The sequence below is a fragment of the Protobothrops mucrosquamatus genome, unplaced genomic scaffold, assembly GCF_001527695.2.
Source record: "Protobothrops mucrosquamatus isolate PMUCROS unplaced genomic scaffold, P.Mucros_1.0 scaffold429, whole genome shotgun sequence".
NCBI classification, from domain to species: Eukaryota; Metazoa; Chordata; class Lepidosauria; order Squamata; family Viperidae; genus Protobothrops; species Protobothrops mucrosquamatus.
In genome coordinates, this window is record NW_015386754.1 from 834,252 (window position 1) to 850,609 (window position 16,358).

General features: G+C 34.3%; 1 protein-coding gene across 1 annotated transcript in view; it reads left to right on the forward strand.

The window, feature by feature from the left end:
* LRP1B (LDL receptor related protein 1B) overlaps positions 1–16,358 on the forward strand; it is a gene marked incomplete at its 3' end in the record, with an annotated part of 540,296 nt that overhangs the window by 469,627 nt on the left and 54,311 nt on the right. Inside the window, exons 43-46 of the mRNA XM_029284208.1 lie at positions 5,416–5,605; positions 6,372–6,576; positions 8,341–8,533; positions 11,659–11,784. Of these exons, the coding sequence (XP_029140041.1) occupies positions 5,416–5,605; positions 6,372–6,576; positions 8,341–8,533; positions 11,659–11,784 (714 nt within the window). The remainder of the gene's footprint in view (positions 1–5,415; positions 5,606–6,371; positions 6,577–8,340; positions 8,534–11,658; positions 11,785–16,358) is intronic.

Below are 16,358 nucleotides of genomic sequence, written 5' to 3' on the forward strand. Positions count from 1 at the left end.
TTTCTTATATGTGATATTTACTATCATAATGATTGGCATTATTGCTATAGTTGTTTGTATCATTAAAGTTATTTATTTTTATGAATAAAACTATATGAAACTTAATTATATTTAATGTTTACATCAAATTAACTTTCCAAATTGAATCAGTTTGAATTAGATCACTCCAGTGATTCAGAAGGTCTTTTTGTAGATGTACAAGATCTATTTTTCCAAATAAAAACCAGATTGAATCAATCAGTTTGACTATTTTGAGTTAGAGTTGAACTTTTGAATGTTTGAGTCACTGAATCAGATCAGATTAATTATTTGATGTGAATTAGATTCTAAGTGATCTGCACACATCTACTGCTGAATGGTATACTGAAATAATAACAAGAAAAAGTTTGTAATTAAACAATTGAGCAAGCATGAAAAAAATGTAGAAATATAATGTTATCTATAGACCCTTGTAGATCTTTAAAAGATTGCTTCACTCAAATGAAGGACCCATTTTGAATCAGCAACATGGCCAATTTATTTCATTTGAGAGTCAGCTTTTGGGCATGCCTAGCACATGTACAGAAGTTCCCCTTTGCAAAATAAACAGCTGGTCAAGTCAGTTTGCCCCATCTGGATTCCTTGAAGAGCCATTTCATTGTACTGAAGAAGAGTGAGACTCATATCCTAACTTAGACTCAGGGCAGATCCACACAATTGAGGCAAAATTAATTTGAAAGGCAGTCTTAGAACCCTTGTTATTCGGAACTTTGGGGAGAAGATGTATTTCTCTTGATAGAGAATGTTATAATCAAGGTATAATCTGAATACCTTTTCCCTAATCACCTCACTGGAAGCCCTTAGCTCCTGTGGCTGTTGAAGGCTTTACACATTAATGCCAACATAAGCAGTTAATGAAGCCTTCAAGGATCAGTGTTATTCTTTAGCAATTCCACTTAATACTCTGGCTGCAACATCTGTGTGCAAACTCTGTTTCCAAACCATCTTCATGATTATTCATGAAGTAAATGTAGAATTTTAAAGAAATATGATTGAAAGAAAAAAATGACATTTTCAACAAAGAAAAGGGGGGAATAACTGGTGTTTTTTTTTTCATTTTTCTATATACAGAAAATTATTCTATATTACTTTTATTTGTTTAGCTTTTTTGGTGGTTCAGGTACACTACTTGTACGTAAAAAAATTAGAGCTACATGGGAACAATTAGCAATAGCAATAACAGTACTTCTGTGCTGCTCCATAGTTCTTTATAGCATTCTCTGGGCAGATTACAATATCAGCATAGGAGTCCTCATCTGAGTCCTCATTTTACCAACCTTGGAAGGATGGAAGGATGAGTTCAACCTTGAGACTGTTAGGATCGAACTCCTGGCTGTGGGCAGAGTTTGCCCACAATCGTGCATTCTAACCACTGTGCCACCAGGACTATATTCTTAATACAGAGTGGCATACAACATAACTCTCCACTTATTGAAGATTATTTATAATCATGTTTTTTCATTAAATGATTTATGTTATGGATTTTTATTATGGATATTTACAACAGTTTATCATTACATTCACAAACTCCTGTTCAAGAACCTTTTCACTTTTTAATACTTCCACAAAATGAATGTGAGATGAGTACAGTGAAGATCAAGGAAGAGTTATTTATCTATTTGTTGTAATATTTATTAAATTTGTGTGCTTTTTTTTGGTTCCTATTAAGCAATTAGGCCAATTTATAGCATAAAACAGCGCTACAAAAATTCACAAAAAATAAACATAAAATGCAAAATTCCAAAGCATATTCTAGATTTCACAGCAGTTACAGATATATTAAAAATTATGAGGTTATAAAATCTGTACCATAGGGAACTTTGAGCTGCTTTGGACATGCACCAGTAGAATAAGAAATATCTTTCTACCCTTACCCTTGATTTTTTGGCAGCATGTTAGTAAAGCTAAATTGGCCAAGTAAAAGGAAGATATTTCATACAACTTTTCTTTAAATAATATAGGGACTTAAATGAAACAACGACTAACAGGTTAATCAAGAAGGTTTTCCAAAAGGGGGAGGAAAAAAAGGGAAGGGAAAAAAGACAGAGAGTGGGGTGAGTCAGTGATAAATCTAATAAATTTAACTGGAGGGGGGGAACTAAGGAGAAAAGCAGTTGAAATATGATAGGTGATGGATTAATAGATTTAAAAAGAAAAGAACATGAATTGATCCTATAAAATAAACTGAATAACAAGTTGGTTAAGAGTTTCATGAAGTAGAAGAGAAAAAGTAATATTGTATGATTAATTAAGACCTTATATCCAGAGACACAAACAAAAGCAACTACAGGAACTCCTCAACTTACAACCAATTGCTTAACAACTGTTTCAAGTTATAATGGACTTCCAAAAAGCTAATTTTGATTCATTCTTGAAATTATGACTGCCTCACATACACACAAACACTCACTCACACACACACATACCTTATGATCATTTAATCAAATTTCAGAAGCTTGGCAACTGGCTCACATTCATGACTGGTTGCAGCATCCTGCAGTCATGTAATCACAATTTTAAAAAAATTGTTGCTATTTTCCAACAGAAAATGGCAAAAAACCCCACCCATTGGATAGTGACTTATGACTGAAATTCTGGGCTTCATTTTGGGCATAACTCAAAGGCTACCTGCATTCCATTTATGAAAGGTTACCTATTTGGTAGCTAATATAATTTAGTTATATTCAGTTGAAACACCAATTTTCAAATGATTTTTCTGAGAATGCATGGCCAGAAGTCAAAGAAATTAGTCAGGCTTTAGCTTTCTTGGATAATATGTGATAAAATAAATATTTGGGAAAAGTATATGATTTTGTATATTCAATATTCTAACAACTTTGAGATCACTTTTTTAATTTTACAAACTACATGTGAATATTCCCTTACAAAAGTAATATGTTTTAATTTTTCAATAAGGATCTAAATCAGATACGCTAACTGCCAATCAACAAATTGTTTAGTGCTTATTTTTATATATTTTTAAATATGTTTTTTGTCATTAATGACTTGGTGCTTCCTTAGGAAATCTATGAAAAAGCAAAAAACTAATCAGGGCCTCATTGTGCCATTTATAATAAATGTGAGCTATTAAAATGTATCCTCATATGGATTATAGTTTTCAAAACATTATTTTCATTCCAGTTACCAATAATAGCCACTGTTACACTGTTACACATATTCTGTATAAATAAATGGTTAGAAAAGAACCTCATTTCCAGAGTTCTGCCAAATAAAATAATTAACAGATTGTTTCTAAAATAATAAATTGGATAAATACAGAGAATGAACACAATAAACAGAACAGCAAGTAAGTGTTCAACAAAGATGCAACATCTTCAAAAATAGATGGAGTGGCATTCAGTGCACTGCATGCTTCATATTCTATTACATATTCTATTAGTCCATTAAATCCAATAGATTTAAACATTCAGTATTAGCAAATATTCTACATAATAATTGTTCAAATGTTGATAATATTACATCTTCCCTGACACAGTTGGAACATATAACAAAGTTGCCCTGTAAAAAGTTTTATACTGGAGCTAGAAGCGTTGGCAAAATGCCATGATTTTATTTATATCATGAATTGTGCATTGTAATATCATGAAGCCATGTCTAATTTTTAGTAATTTTGTAAGATGTCATGATTAAAATACAAAAGTGAAGTTTGTACTGCAATGTTGTAAAGTCATTTCCCCTCCTATCTGCAGAAATTCATGGCTGGAACTGAAGCAATGGAATTGACTCACAGATATAAATTTTCTGATCTTAAGCTGGTTTAGCCAGCCCCTAAATAAGATAAGGTTAATAAACAAGGAATATATTTAAAAACCATGACTCAGTTGAAAATGTATGAACTTTCCAATAGTAATAAATTTTAATTAATCATTTAATGAAATAATAAAATAAAGATGATATGTCAAATGTCAATGCTAACGGTGAGAAAAAAAAATAAGATTTTAGAGTCCAAAATTCTTGATGAAATTTTAAAAAGAAGAAATACTAAAAAATTAACCAGTTATCAAAGAGTCCATTGCCTTGACCTGAACTTTTCAGTTATTTTATATTACAATATTCAGCATAGGAATAGAAATTTCTCCAGCTATTGATTTTTATCTTTTGCTGTTTTGTTCTCCAGGGAAGTCAACTGAAGAGTAACATCATATTTATAGGGTGTTTCTTAATGCGATGTAATCCATCTTTGTTAAGTTCAATATAAGTGATAGGTGACATTTGGCATGTATGATGCGATCACTCTTCTACCATTTCTGTAAATCAGAAGCTGTTCCTTTCTGTTTGGTAGACAATTAATCAGTTACATGCTATATTACTGATTAAATTCAGATTGTCAAGCAAGAGACAAATAATGTGTTTGTATATTATATTTCATTTGTGCATATTTCATTTAAATATGCTAGTCACTTGAAAATTGAAGATCCTATTGCTTCATGAACAAGATCGAATGCATATAAAGAGTGCTGTGTGCATTGAGTGACTGCCCTCAGTGTTTTGATTTTGCTTGTGACCTAAGTGTGTTTGTGCACATGCAGGTATCTAATTGATGGCATTTAGAAGATGTGCTAATTTCTTGGTTTGTGGTAATTTTTGTCCCACACTTCTCTTATGTCCATAGTCAGCATTTAGTATGCATATTCTGCAAGAGAACATTATCCTCCCTCCACCACTCCCCATAATCCTTTGCATAAGATTACAATTCCATCTTTACTGTTAACAAAAGCAATCACAATAGCTCCACAGATCCTAGGTGAAAAAATGGTTAACCTACAAAATTGATTTCTCAGAGACTGTAAAACTTGATGGCATATCTCACCTGCCTTTCTGTTTTATTCACCAAGGAATAAAATATTGCCATTCTGAGATTTAAATTTATAATTAATCTTCTATATATTAATTGGTATAAATCAAAGATCTTTTAAATGTAGCACATTTATTGTAATAGTATGCAGTGAAATTGATATACAGTGGTATCTTGGTACTTATAGTTAATTGGTTCCAGGAGGTGCAATGAGTACTAAAAATGGTGAGTACCAACATTTTTTTCCCCATAAGGAATAATATAGTGAGTCACAAGGCAGCCGACACCAACAAGTTCTAGTTTGTTCATTGAGTACCAAACAAATGATGAGTACCAGGATAACATTTTCATGTTAAAATATATTGAGTACCAAATTCGATGAGTTTAAAGCAGTTGAGTACCAAGGTACCACTGTAATCAGATAATACTATCCTACAATTTATAGGATAACATAATTTTATATTGTATAAAACATGAATTTAAATATTAAGTTATATTTTATTGTGCCATTCATACATTTTTCTTAATTAAAACATGTATTTAATGATCTGCTGTGACAGATGTTGGATCTGTGGAGGGTCTAGCATATCATAGGGCTTGGGATACTTTGTACTGGACCAGCTCTACTACATCTTCTATTACAAGGCACACAGTTGATCAGAAACGAAGAGGTGCTTTCAACAGAGAAGCAGTAATAACGATGTCTGAAGATGATCACCCACATGTATTAGTCCTTGATGAATGCCAAAAGTAGGTATCATATTCCTACATTTTTTACTGGTTACGTACATTCCTGCTAACAATTGTATTGTGAACATATGACTTCCTTTCTTCTTTCTTGAGCCATTGTTTTCAAAAGTGTGATACAAAAAGGTACCTTTTGGGATTACAGTCAAAATGTTTTCTTTCATTCTGTTGATTATTAGAATAGTGTTTTTCTATTGGTTTCATTAGTATTTGTTTCATATAAAAATATTCTATCATGTTGGTCAGGGAATGAGTTATCCATTAATACAGGATGCTTAAGCAAGATCTGATTTCACTTATTTTTTATTTATTCATCCATATCATTCTATAACCATGCTAGGTAGAAATTGAATTCATAATGAAGTATTATGTACTTTGTGATCAATCCACTAGGGTTTTTTATTTCCAATAGTTCTCCAAAGAGTGATGGCAAGAGTGACATTTTGCTATAGTGCTTGAATGTTGGACATTAGATGATTTTTTCCCCCACACAAACACACAAAAGTAGCTGTTAAGTTATTTCTGAGCATTTTAATATAAAATAATAATTATTTTTCCTTACATTTACCAAACTTCTGTGCTCTCAAATTTTCCCTTGTACAGTATTTGCCAATCGATGGTCTATAGCTCACAAAATATGGTCTTCTATCGTACCTTTATTTTTTATTAGTATCACTCCATGAAACACTAGTTTGCAACTTGTTGATATTATGTACATTATTTGTAGGTGAAATGTATTTTTAACATAGAAATTATGTTTTGCTTTAAGTTTAATGTTTTGGACTAACTGGAATGAGCAGCATCCAAGCATCATGAGAGCTACATTGTATGGCAAAAATGCACAAGTTGTAATCAGCACTGACCTCTTAACACCAAATGGACTTGCCATGGATCATAGGGCTGAGAAACTGTATTTTTCCGATGGTAGTTTGGGAAAAATAGAAAGGTGTGAATATGATGGATCACACAGAAATGTAAGATCATAAAACTAACTTTTAGTAATATATTGATATTTCTATAAATAAATAACTGTAATATTTATTTTTTGCATCCTTATTACAGTATAAACAAAGAATAATAATAGTAATTTGAGGTTCTTGTTGTTATAATAAATCTGTTTAATGCTTATGCTATAATTTTTCTATCCTTCAATCTCACTAGCACAAATTGATTTTCTATTAATATGGGTCTTTAGTTATTNCCAAGACACTTCTAATTCTACGCGGGAGAAAACCCGAATAACTAAAGACCTACATACAAACACCCGCGAAAACCTCAGAAAACATATATATATAATTTCTGTATAGTAATGACCAGATAATTATATTTTTTAAATTCTATGTTATCAAAGTGTTCACATGTGAAATATAATTTTATTGTGAATTTTAACATACAAACACAATGTAATTTCATCCTCATATATCCAAAAATTGTGTATATGCTATATTGTGTTAACAGCATACAATGGTTCCTAATAGAGCCTAGAAAACAGGTGCAAGTAGTCTTTGACCTACTACTGGTCACTTAGCTACCATTCAAAGTTATGACATACCCCCCTCAAAAAAAGATATGACCCAGGTTCAAAGTTATAGCCACCCTTATGGCCAACTGTAGGGATACAGCAGCACAGCCCCCCAACTTTCTCCCGCCCATCCTGCCTGATCCTGGCAGGGCCTCCCAAGGCCTCCCTGTGCCCCTCAAGATTTCACCAAGCCTTGGCATACTCTTAAACTGGCCACTCAGCCACACAAGGGAGCCTAGAGAAGCTATGAGCACATGGAGGTCTTGGACTACTTGCAAGACTCAACCTGTACCTCACCCAGATCCAGGGCCCAGCAGCACTCAACTTACCTTTCATTTTTTGCAGAGGAGCCTGGCCGATGCCATGCAATAGGAGGCTCAGCTTTTTTAAGGAGGCTGCCTGTCTCTTGACAACCGCATGTTATTCTCCTAGCAAGAAGTACTTCTCATGAGACTGTAAAGGATTCTGTTTTTAAGGAGGCTCCACAACTCCATAAACAAATGTATCCTCCTTAAAAAACAGTCTCATAGGAAGTGCTACTTTCTAGGAGAATAGCACAAGGTTGCCATGAACCTAACAGTCTCTCTAAGAAAGCTGAGATTTACATTGCATCAGCAAGGCTCCTCTGCAAAAAACAAAAAGATAAATTTGGGTGATATGCTTCACTTAATGGCCATCACAACTGTAATGGTCAGGCTCCGTCACAGTTGTAGGTCGAATATAGTACGCAAAAGAGTTTTAATAGGCAGGGTAGGTAAATGGCATGAGATAGTTTCCCATTCAAGTGTGGCTTGCATACCCTCAAGATGGAGGGTTCCTTTTAGTAACCAGCAAATGGGAAAGATTTCACATACAGGAATTCTTTTTAATTAATTCCCACTTAGAGTCATTAGTAATTAGCTGATATTTCTCCGTGTATTTTTTTTGCTCAAAACAGATAGGTTTTCTACTTCACAGATGAAGTATTTCCATATTTAGATTATACATGACAAGATACTGAAAAACAGCTGTGTTCTGAACCATTATCTATCATTTCTTTTTATCTGATCTTGTTATTGCTACTATAAGTTAATTTCACATATTCTAGTGATATTCAATTAATTTAATATAGAATCAAATATTCTTTCACTATGAAGGTTTCCACATTAAAATAAAACAGAAATATTGGAAAATAGATAATTTTACATTTACTTAATCCCTTTATTTTTCTAATCAGGTGATAGTCAAATCTGGACCTGGCACTTTTCTCAGTCTAGCTGTATACGATGCTTGGATCTTCTGGACAGACTGGGTGAGAAGAGCTATACTGCGATCCAATAAATATACAGGTGGAGATACAAAAATTCTTAGATCTGATATCCCACATCAACCTATGGGCATCATAGCTGTTGCTAATGACACTAACAGCTGTAAGTTACCAAGTACAACATCAGTATTTCTTTACTGGTAGATTTAAAAAAAAATCAGTAAAAGGATTATTTTTGCAGTTCATTATACTGTTCTCTTTTAGATATATAGCTTTTATTACAGAAAAAAGACAATTATCAAAGAAGTAACAATCTTAATTTGAAACAGTTTCCAAATTGTTATTTTTCTGGATGAGAAAGCATGTTCTCTTGAAAAAGTATTCAGATTTGTCCCTTGCTTGAAATGTGAAATCTGTGGGAATTTTGATGAAAAGTATTTTCAATACCCATCCATTGGCTCCAATTTCCTGTTAGAGAAAAGCACCTCTACCCATCTCTTTCCCAAGGTAGCAGGCTAACAAGATAATTTGTATCCCTGTATTCAATATGTTATAATGCCATAGTAACAAGGGCAAGTGTGTAATTAAAAATTGCCACCTGCTTCAAGCTATCTGATTTCCTTACTGTTTCATAATTATCACTTATCAGATCATCCAAGATATTTTTATATTTTTCACTAGGTATACTTTCATTATTTCCAACTATGGTCCAAATTAATCAGTCATTTCACTTAATGTATTGACATTTCATTTCATATTCAAATCCCCCTTCCAAATTAGCAAATTTTGTTGTTATATAAAAAGCCTGTTACCATACAAATCACATAAATTCATCAAACTATTTCATCCCTGTTTCAAATTTGGAACTTAACCATGTCTTTTTCTTTGCAATATAATTTATATCTATTTCATGTATATTTATTGATAATTCTGTTAAAATAATTAAGATATATATTATATTGGAAGTCTCCTTAGTTCTACCATAGTGGAAGTTAGCATATTTCATAGGGAGCTTTAGATTACCATTGTTACACTGATGAAGAAAAAAGGAAGAGTATTTCCTGATATTTACTCTTTGACACAGATAATATGTTGTCTCTTCCGTCTCTGAACAGTCTTCAGTTGCCTTTCAGTTATTTCTCTCTTATCCGAAGAGAAGTAGTAAGTTGTTTAGCATGCAATCTAGTTTTGCTTCAGATATCATTTGTGGACTTTTTCATTTTGTATATTCTAGGTTGAATTGGAGATTTTCCTTCAGGGCTACTATGAAAAATATGTGAGACACCTGTCAATTAAGTCACTTGGGTCTGCTTCAAGCTTGACTCTGGTTTTGAGGCTGATTCCATGGAAGTGACTGGTTCAGTCTGATTTGGTTATCTGGGTTGAGCTTGATTTTCTTGATTTTAATGAAATGGACAGGGTTCTTGGCATTGTTAACTCAGCCATTTCTGTGTTGAACACATGCCCCTCCTGGTTAGTAAAAGTTTTCAAAGAGATGACATGCATGATCTTTGCAGTGGTGAATTCATCTTTGAAAGATTGGGGGAGGGTGTCCCACTACTGTTTAAAAAGGCTGTGATTTACCCTGTCTTTAAGAAGCCGTTGTTTGAACAACAACTCCATTCTTTCCTTCATAGGATAGGTTGTTGAGAAGGTGGTTGAACTGCAACTTCAAAGAATCCTGGAGGAAATTGATTATCTGGACCCTTTTCAGTCAGGTTTCATATTGGGCACAGAACCAATATGGCATTGATCATATATATGGATTACCTCTGATGGGAGTGGGATGTGGATACTGTGTCCATCTTGGGTTTCCTTTATTCTTGGTAGCTTTTAATACTTCAGTCACTCTATCCTTCTGGACACCTCCCAAAACTAGGAATGGGGGGGGTGTCACAATTTTGCATTGGTTCTTCTGCTTTTCCCAAGACAAGTTCTAGTTTGCAATTATAGAAAGACAGATTTAGCATACAGTCCTTTTTTGCAGGGGAGGGGAGGCTCAGGGTTTAATGATATCTTATTTAAAATTTTAATGAAGCCACTAGGTGAGATCATCTATAGCAGTGGTTCTCAACCTATGGGTCGGGACCCCATTTGGGGTCGATCGACCATTTCATGGGGGTCGCCAAGCAAGGCTGTCCGCCATTTTTTTGTCCGCCATTTTTCCCCCCTTTTCCGGCGGGTGCCTTGCCTCCCTTGGGCTGGGCCAGCTGGTGGTCGGCCTGCTCCGTCTCTGCCGCTTCTCAGCTACGCCTCGGCCGGCGCAGGGGGAGGAACCACGCATGCGCAGCGCTCCCGGGCAGGGAAAGTCCTCGACTTACGACCGGTTGGGTAGTCCTCGACTTACGACCGGTTTAGTCCTCAAAGTACGACCGGTTTAATCCTCGACTTACGACCGGTTGGGGTCGCGGCATTAAAAAGGTTGAGAACCACTGATCTATAGCATGGTGTGAAGTATCATGAATATGATGAAAATAACCAGCTCTATATTTCCTCAAAGGTTGACCAAGGGTTATTGTGGAAGTTTTGTTTCAGTGTCTGGAGACAATGTGAGTCTGGATAAGGAAGAACAAGCTTCAATTTAAATTTGGCAAGATTGAGTGGCTATGCGGTTTAGGGGTCCATCTTTGGTAACAAACAATACCAGTGTACAATCTGGGTATTCTTCTGGACTCATGGCTCCTATTCAAGTTATGACCATAATGGAGCCGGTCCATTATAATCATGTCATAACAGTCATAAAATGGGTCAGTCATGTAATTGATCTCATTTTATGACTTTTATGACTTTATGGTGGTTAAGCAAACACAGTTGTAGAATAAATACCACAGTCTTAAGTGAAATGCAGCAATGTTGCCAAGCACCCAAACTGCAATCATGAGACTACGGAGAGGAGGAAATCATCAGAACTTCAGATCTAGATCATAAGTGCCCTTTTACGGGTCCACTGTAACTTTGAACGGTCGCAAGGTGACTGGTACAGGACTACCTGTAGATTGTAACTGAGCTTTTGCAAAGAGCTTTTGCAAAATTTCATTTTGTATAACAATTGCACCATTCCTGGATCAGGAGCCACTGTTCACAATAACTCACTTCTGAGTTGTTTAGTGCAATGTATTGTACATATATAAACCCTGAAGACCATCTGGAAACGGCAACTTGTCCAAAATGCAGTCATATCATGTAATGTACTGGCATTGCTACGTTAAGAGATCATAAATATTGAAACCAGCTGTTCTAATGCAAATTGATACTTGTTTTTATTATACAATCTTTTTTCCCCACTAGGTGAATTATCCCCTTGTGCCCAAATGAATGGAGGCTGTCATGATTTGTGTCTGCTGACACCTGATGGGCATGTTAATTGTTCATGCAGGGGTGACCGCATACTTACAGATGATAACAGATGTGTATGTAAGTACAATTGGAATCCTTCCTTCCTTCCTTCCTTCCTTCCTTCCTTCCTTCCTTCCTTCCTTCCTTCCTTCCTTCCTTCCTTCCTTCCTTCCTTCCTTCCTTCCTTCTTCTTTTAGCATTAAAGATAACTAAATAAATTCAACCTAACCAAAATTTCACAAGTTTTTTTCATAAACAGAGTGGAAAGAATTAAAGGGAGTTTTAAAAAATTATAGGGAAAACAACTCTGATAGATTCATCTATGTAGGAATAGATTTTTTTAAGTGGTGTTCCTAAGTTTTCAAAATTCAAATTTATTCATAAACAGAATTAAAACAAAAGGCAAAAGTGTGTTATATTTCATTTTTTATAAGCTTACTTGTGGAGGGAAAAATCAATATAAACTTGTACTCATTTTTGCATATATTTTCTTTCTTACATATTTTCAGTAAAAATTAAATAATGATTGTATTCCAGTTTGGATGATACTACCTGTTTTATCTAGTAACCCAATAAAAAACATGGACATCCAGAATGATTGTTGTCGTAACAGTTGTTAAGGTAGAAGTAACGTAAATAGTGAAGATTGTGAAAAACATGAGAAGCCTGGTACTGGAAGAGGACCAAAGGCTTATCACATCCAACATTCGATTCATTCATTTATTTATTCATTTATTTATTAAATGTATATGCTGCACACCTACCCAATAGGGTGACTGTTCCCATACTGTTTTTATTTTTATTTAAATGTATTAGTTACCCAACTCAATGGACTCTGGGAAGTATACAAAACTACAAAAGAAAACCCACTATGTTTTTTTCTTGAGGATGAAGAAAACATTTCACTCCTCATCTCCCTCCCAGTTATGTTCCTTCAATTTCTTGTTCCCATTTTCTGGTAAATTATTGGATGCAGTTGTGCAAAGCTCCTTTATGTACTTTACGACAAAAAGATATTTTAAGGAGTATATCAATGCATTGGGAATTAAATGCTATAAACTTTGATATTTAAGTATTGAATTGATCTAAAGCAAATTTTCATCAATAAATTAATTTACAGTCACTATACTATAATTTGCACTGTTTTATGGCAAAGCTGACCCTCTCTGGCAATATTAATTAAAAGTGAATGGGACATACAAATGATTTATACTGATAAGAAACACATTAATTAAAACTGTTGACATTATTGTAGTGCAGTGGAATCTTAAAACAGCTGTGAAAATTATACCCTTAGAGATCAATTGATCTTGTATGGGCAGATACCTGATTTCCAAGTTCCAGCTGAATCTAATTAAAATATCAGTATCTCACAATAACATGTTATTCAAAGGTAGCCTTAAAACTGTCACACTTAGACCCATAACACATTGCAGAGAATCCTGTGTAGAGTTGATTTGCTGCAAGTTCAAAACTGTAATTAACTTGGCAACATAGCCAGGCATTAATATTTCCCAAGGGTACTCAAATGTTTAATTGACACAAATTTCTTACATGCTGGTTGTTAGGAACCTAATATACATTCCTGTATTATATAACGTTTGAAATCATGCAATAGATTGTCCATGTGAACAAAGGAATTAGAAAACAAATGTTGCTCAATTGATTCACCAGGTTGCCATCCATTTAGTTTCTAGTTCTGATTTAATTGTACAGGTTTCAGTTTGGCTCTTGAACACTAACAGACCAATTCATAAACATACCTTGATTCCAATTCCATATATATGTGTATTGATATGCCATTAGTATGGACAGAGCCCAGGATGTGTTTTGCATAGTGAGCATGATTGCCATACATTCTCCTTTCCATAGAATGAAACAGGTGTGGTTTACAGAGGCATGTTCTGAACTGCAGTGAGATGGAAAATAGATACTTTAAAAATGGAGAGAAATAGATTGAACAATCATTGAAATCCAAAATTATTAAGTAAAAACCAACTTTGCATAAATCAAAGCCCATTAATGGACTGGCGGCTTTGGTCTACAACTCCTGCATCTCTTTTGAATCTGCTCTGAATCTTTAGAGAGTGTCTGAAATAGACTGTGAGCCTGTGAAAAGTGAGAGACAGTTTCCCATTGTATAAAACATAACAGCTTTTGCTAATAGAAACACTGCTAATAGAATCATATCAAAGCATTCCACTCATAAATGCAATATACACTTGTGCAGCATACTATATGAAGATAATTGAAGCAGGAATGTAACACTTGCAAAATAAACATGTGAGAAGAAGCTGTGGAAATACCTATACTGGGAAATTCAAGTTCTAGTGACGTTAGCAACTTGTTAATAATTTGGAGGAGGGAAGGAAACTAATAAGAGAGTGTCAAGGCCCTTTTCTTGTTCCAGAGCAAGGGAAACACAAAGGACTTCATTTTTTGATAGATTACAGTTAATTATAGAAAAATGTGTGGCAAAATTTTCTGTAGGTTCATGGCTTATTGTTATGAATTTAAAAATGAAAGAAAAAAGAAGTTCAGACTTGTTAAAGCTTCCTAAATATTATTCTATAAAAATTGCAAGTTCAATAATATATTATTTTGCACTCAGATACATATAATAGCAAGTTTAAAGAAATAGAATGAGACTTAGCCAGGTTTGGAGAAAATATAATTTAAATATAGAGTAGGTTGAATTGACTCATAATTGGTCCCACAGTCCTCTCAGTTCTTTGCTCAACATGACCATTCAACTCAGAACTAGTATCAGAAATTCACTGGGCACAAACCACTTTAAGAAAGCAAGCACGTTTTGGCAAGAAAATTGTATGAGTATCAGATACTGCCTGGTGTCTCAAAGTTGTACAGAGAAATAAGGCGACTAAAGAATTTAAGAGACAGGGAGAACAGGATTTTGATCCTGTAAATGTGATCCTGGCATCAGAAAAGATTGGGAGGTCATGCTAGAAAGCATTATGAAGCCTTGGAAGTCTTAGGTTGAATTTCAAGTTAAGCTGACATCCACAAGCTTTCTTTGTGCCCAGCAAAGAAGAACATTGTCCGTGCTTAAATATAATAATAGATTTTGGAATCAAATCAATCTAAATTGGAATAAAAGCAATTCAATTGATTGTTAACAAAGGAATCAGTGGATTTCAAAGAGGAAGCTGACTACTAGACTGAACTAAACCTAGCTGAATAATCAGAAAAGAAATATTATTGAAATAGTGTGGATCCTGTTATGCACAACAAACATTATTGTATAGTTAGCCAATCTATCTTGTATTGTCACCATTTAAGAATTGGGACATTTTGCCTCCAAGATATTTGGAAAATTAGTTAGCTGGCTAGACAATGACTTGGAAACAGGTATGCATTTTTATGTATCTTCAATTCTTTGGGAGCAATTCCCTGCATTTGTTCAATAGAGAATACACCATCATTAATTCTACTTCCTCTATAACCAGCTTAGATTCTTTTCTCTATCCTGAAAACCACAAGCTTTTGATTCTACTGGATTTTCTTGAACAAATCCTTTATTAGGGGATTCCAGTAAAAATATAACTGGTATATGTATGAAAAGTCCAGAGTTTTAATTCCCTGGCAACAATACAAATATTTCACTATTGTGTAAAACCAATATGGATAGAGTAAAACCAGTATGGGTAGAGATCAATACAATAGGTATTTGATCTGTGGCATGACCTTGCCCCCACAAATCACAGAGCCACCTAGTCTACAGTTGTGCTGCTATGAGAAAGCATGTCTTATATATATATATATACAGCGTTAATATATATATATATATATATATATATATATATATATATATATATATATATATATATATATATATATATATATATATATATATATATATATACAGCGTTGAATATCCAAGACACTGAATAAGGCTACAAATTAACTTTTTGTATGCTTTTATCATAAAACCAAGAAATTATGGATGTAGAAAAATTTACCTGTCATTTAGCTCAGTTAAGGAACTGAAAACATACAGTATGTAGACAATTAACTAAAATGCATGAACTTACACATCTCAGGTCAAATAGACAAATATTTCTTGCATATTCACTTTTGGATGCAGTAGTAATGCCTTTTTTCTTTTCAAAATAACATGAAAGCATTTTACTTTTTTAAAAAAAATCCTTCCCACATTCCACCTGTTGTATCTTTTCCATACAATTTTATATTTATTTTATTTATTTATTTATTTATTACATTTATACCCCGCCCTTCTCCTGGTGGACTCAGGGCGGCTTACAGCCAGTTTAAAAAACACAACAATCAATACAATATACAAAATTTAAAATATAGTTAAAAAGAAATATTAATATGGGCCTTTTCATCCTTTTTTAAAAAGTTATTTAAAAACCAAATTTAAAATCCCCTTAGGCCAGTCCTGCCAGCTGAAATAGCCATGTCTTGAGGGCGTGGCAGAAGGAGGGGAGATCCGGAATCACCCGGATCTCTGGGGGTAGTTCGTTCCAGAGGGTGGGGGCTCCAACAGAGAAGGCTCTCCCCCTGGGGGTCGCCAACCGACACTGTCTGGTTGACGGCACCCTGAGGAGACCCTCTCTGTGGGAGCGTATCGGCCGGTGAGAGGTAATCTGTGGCAGAAGGCGGTCTCGGAG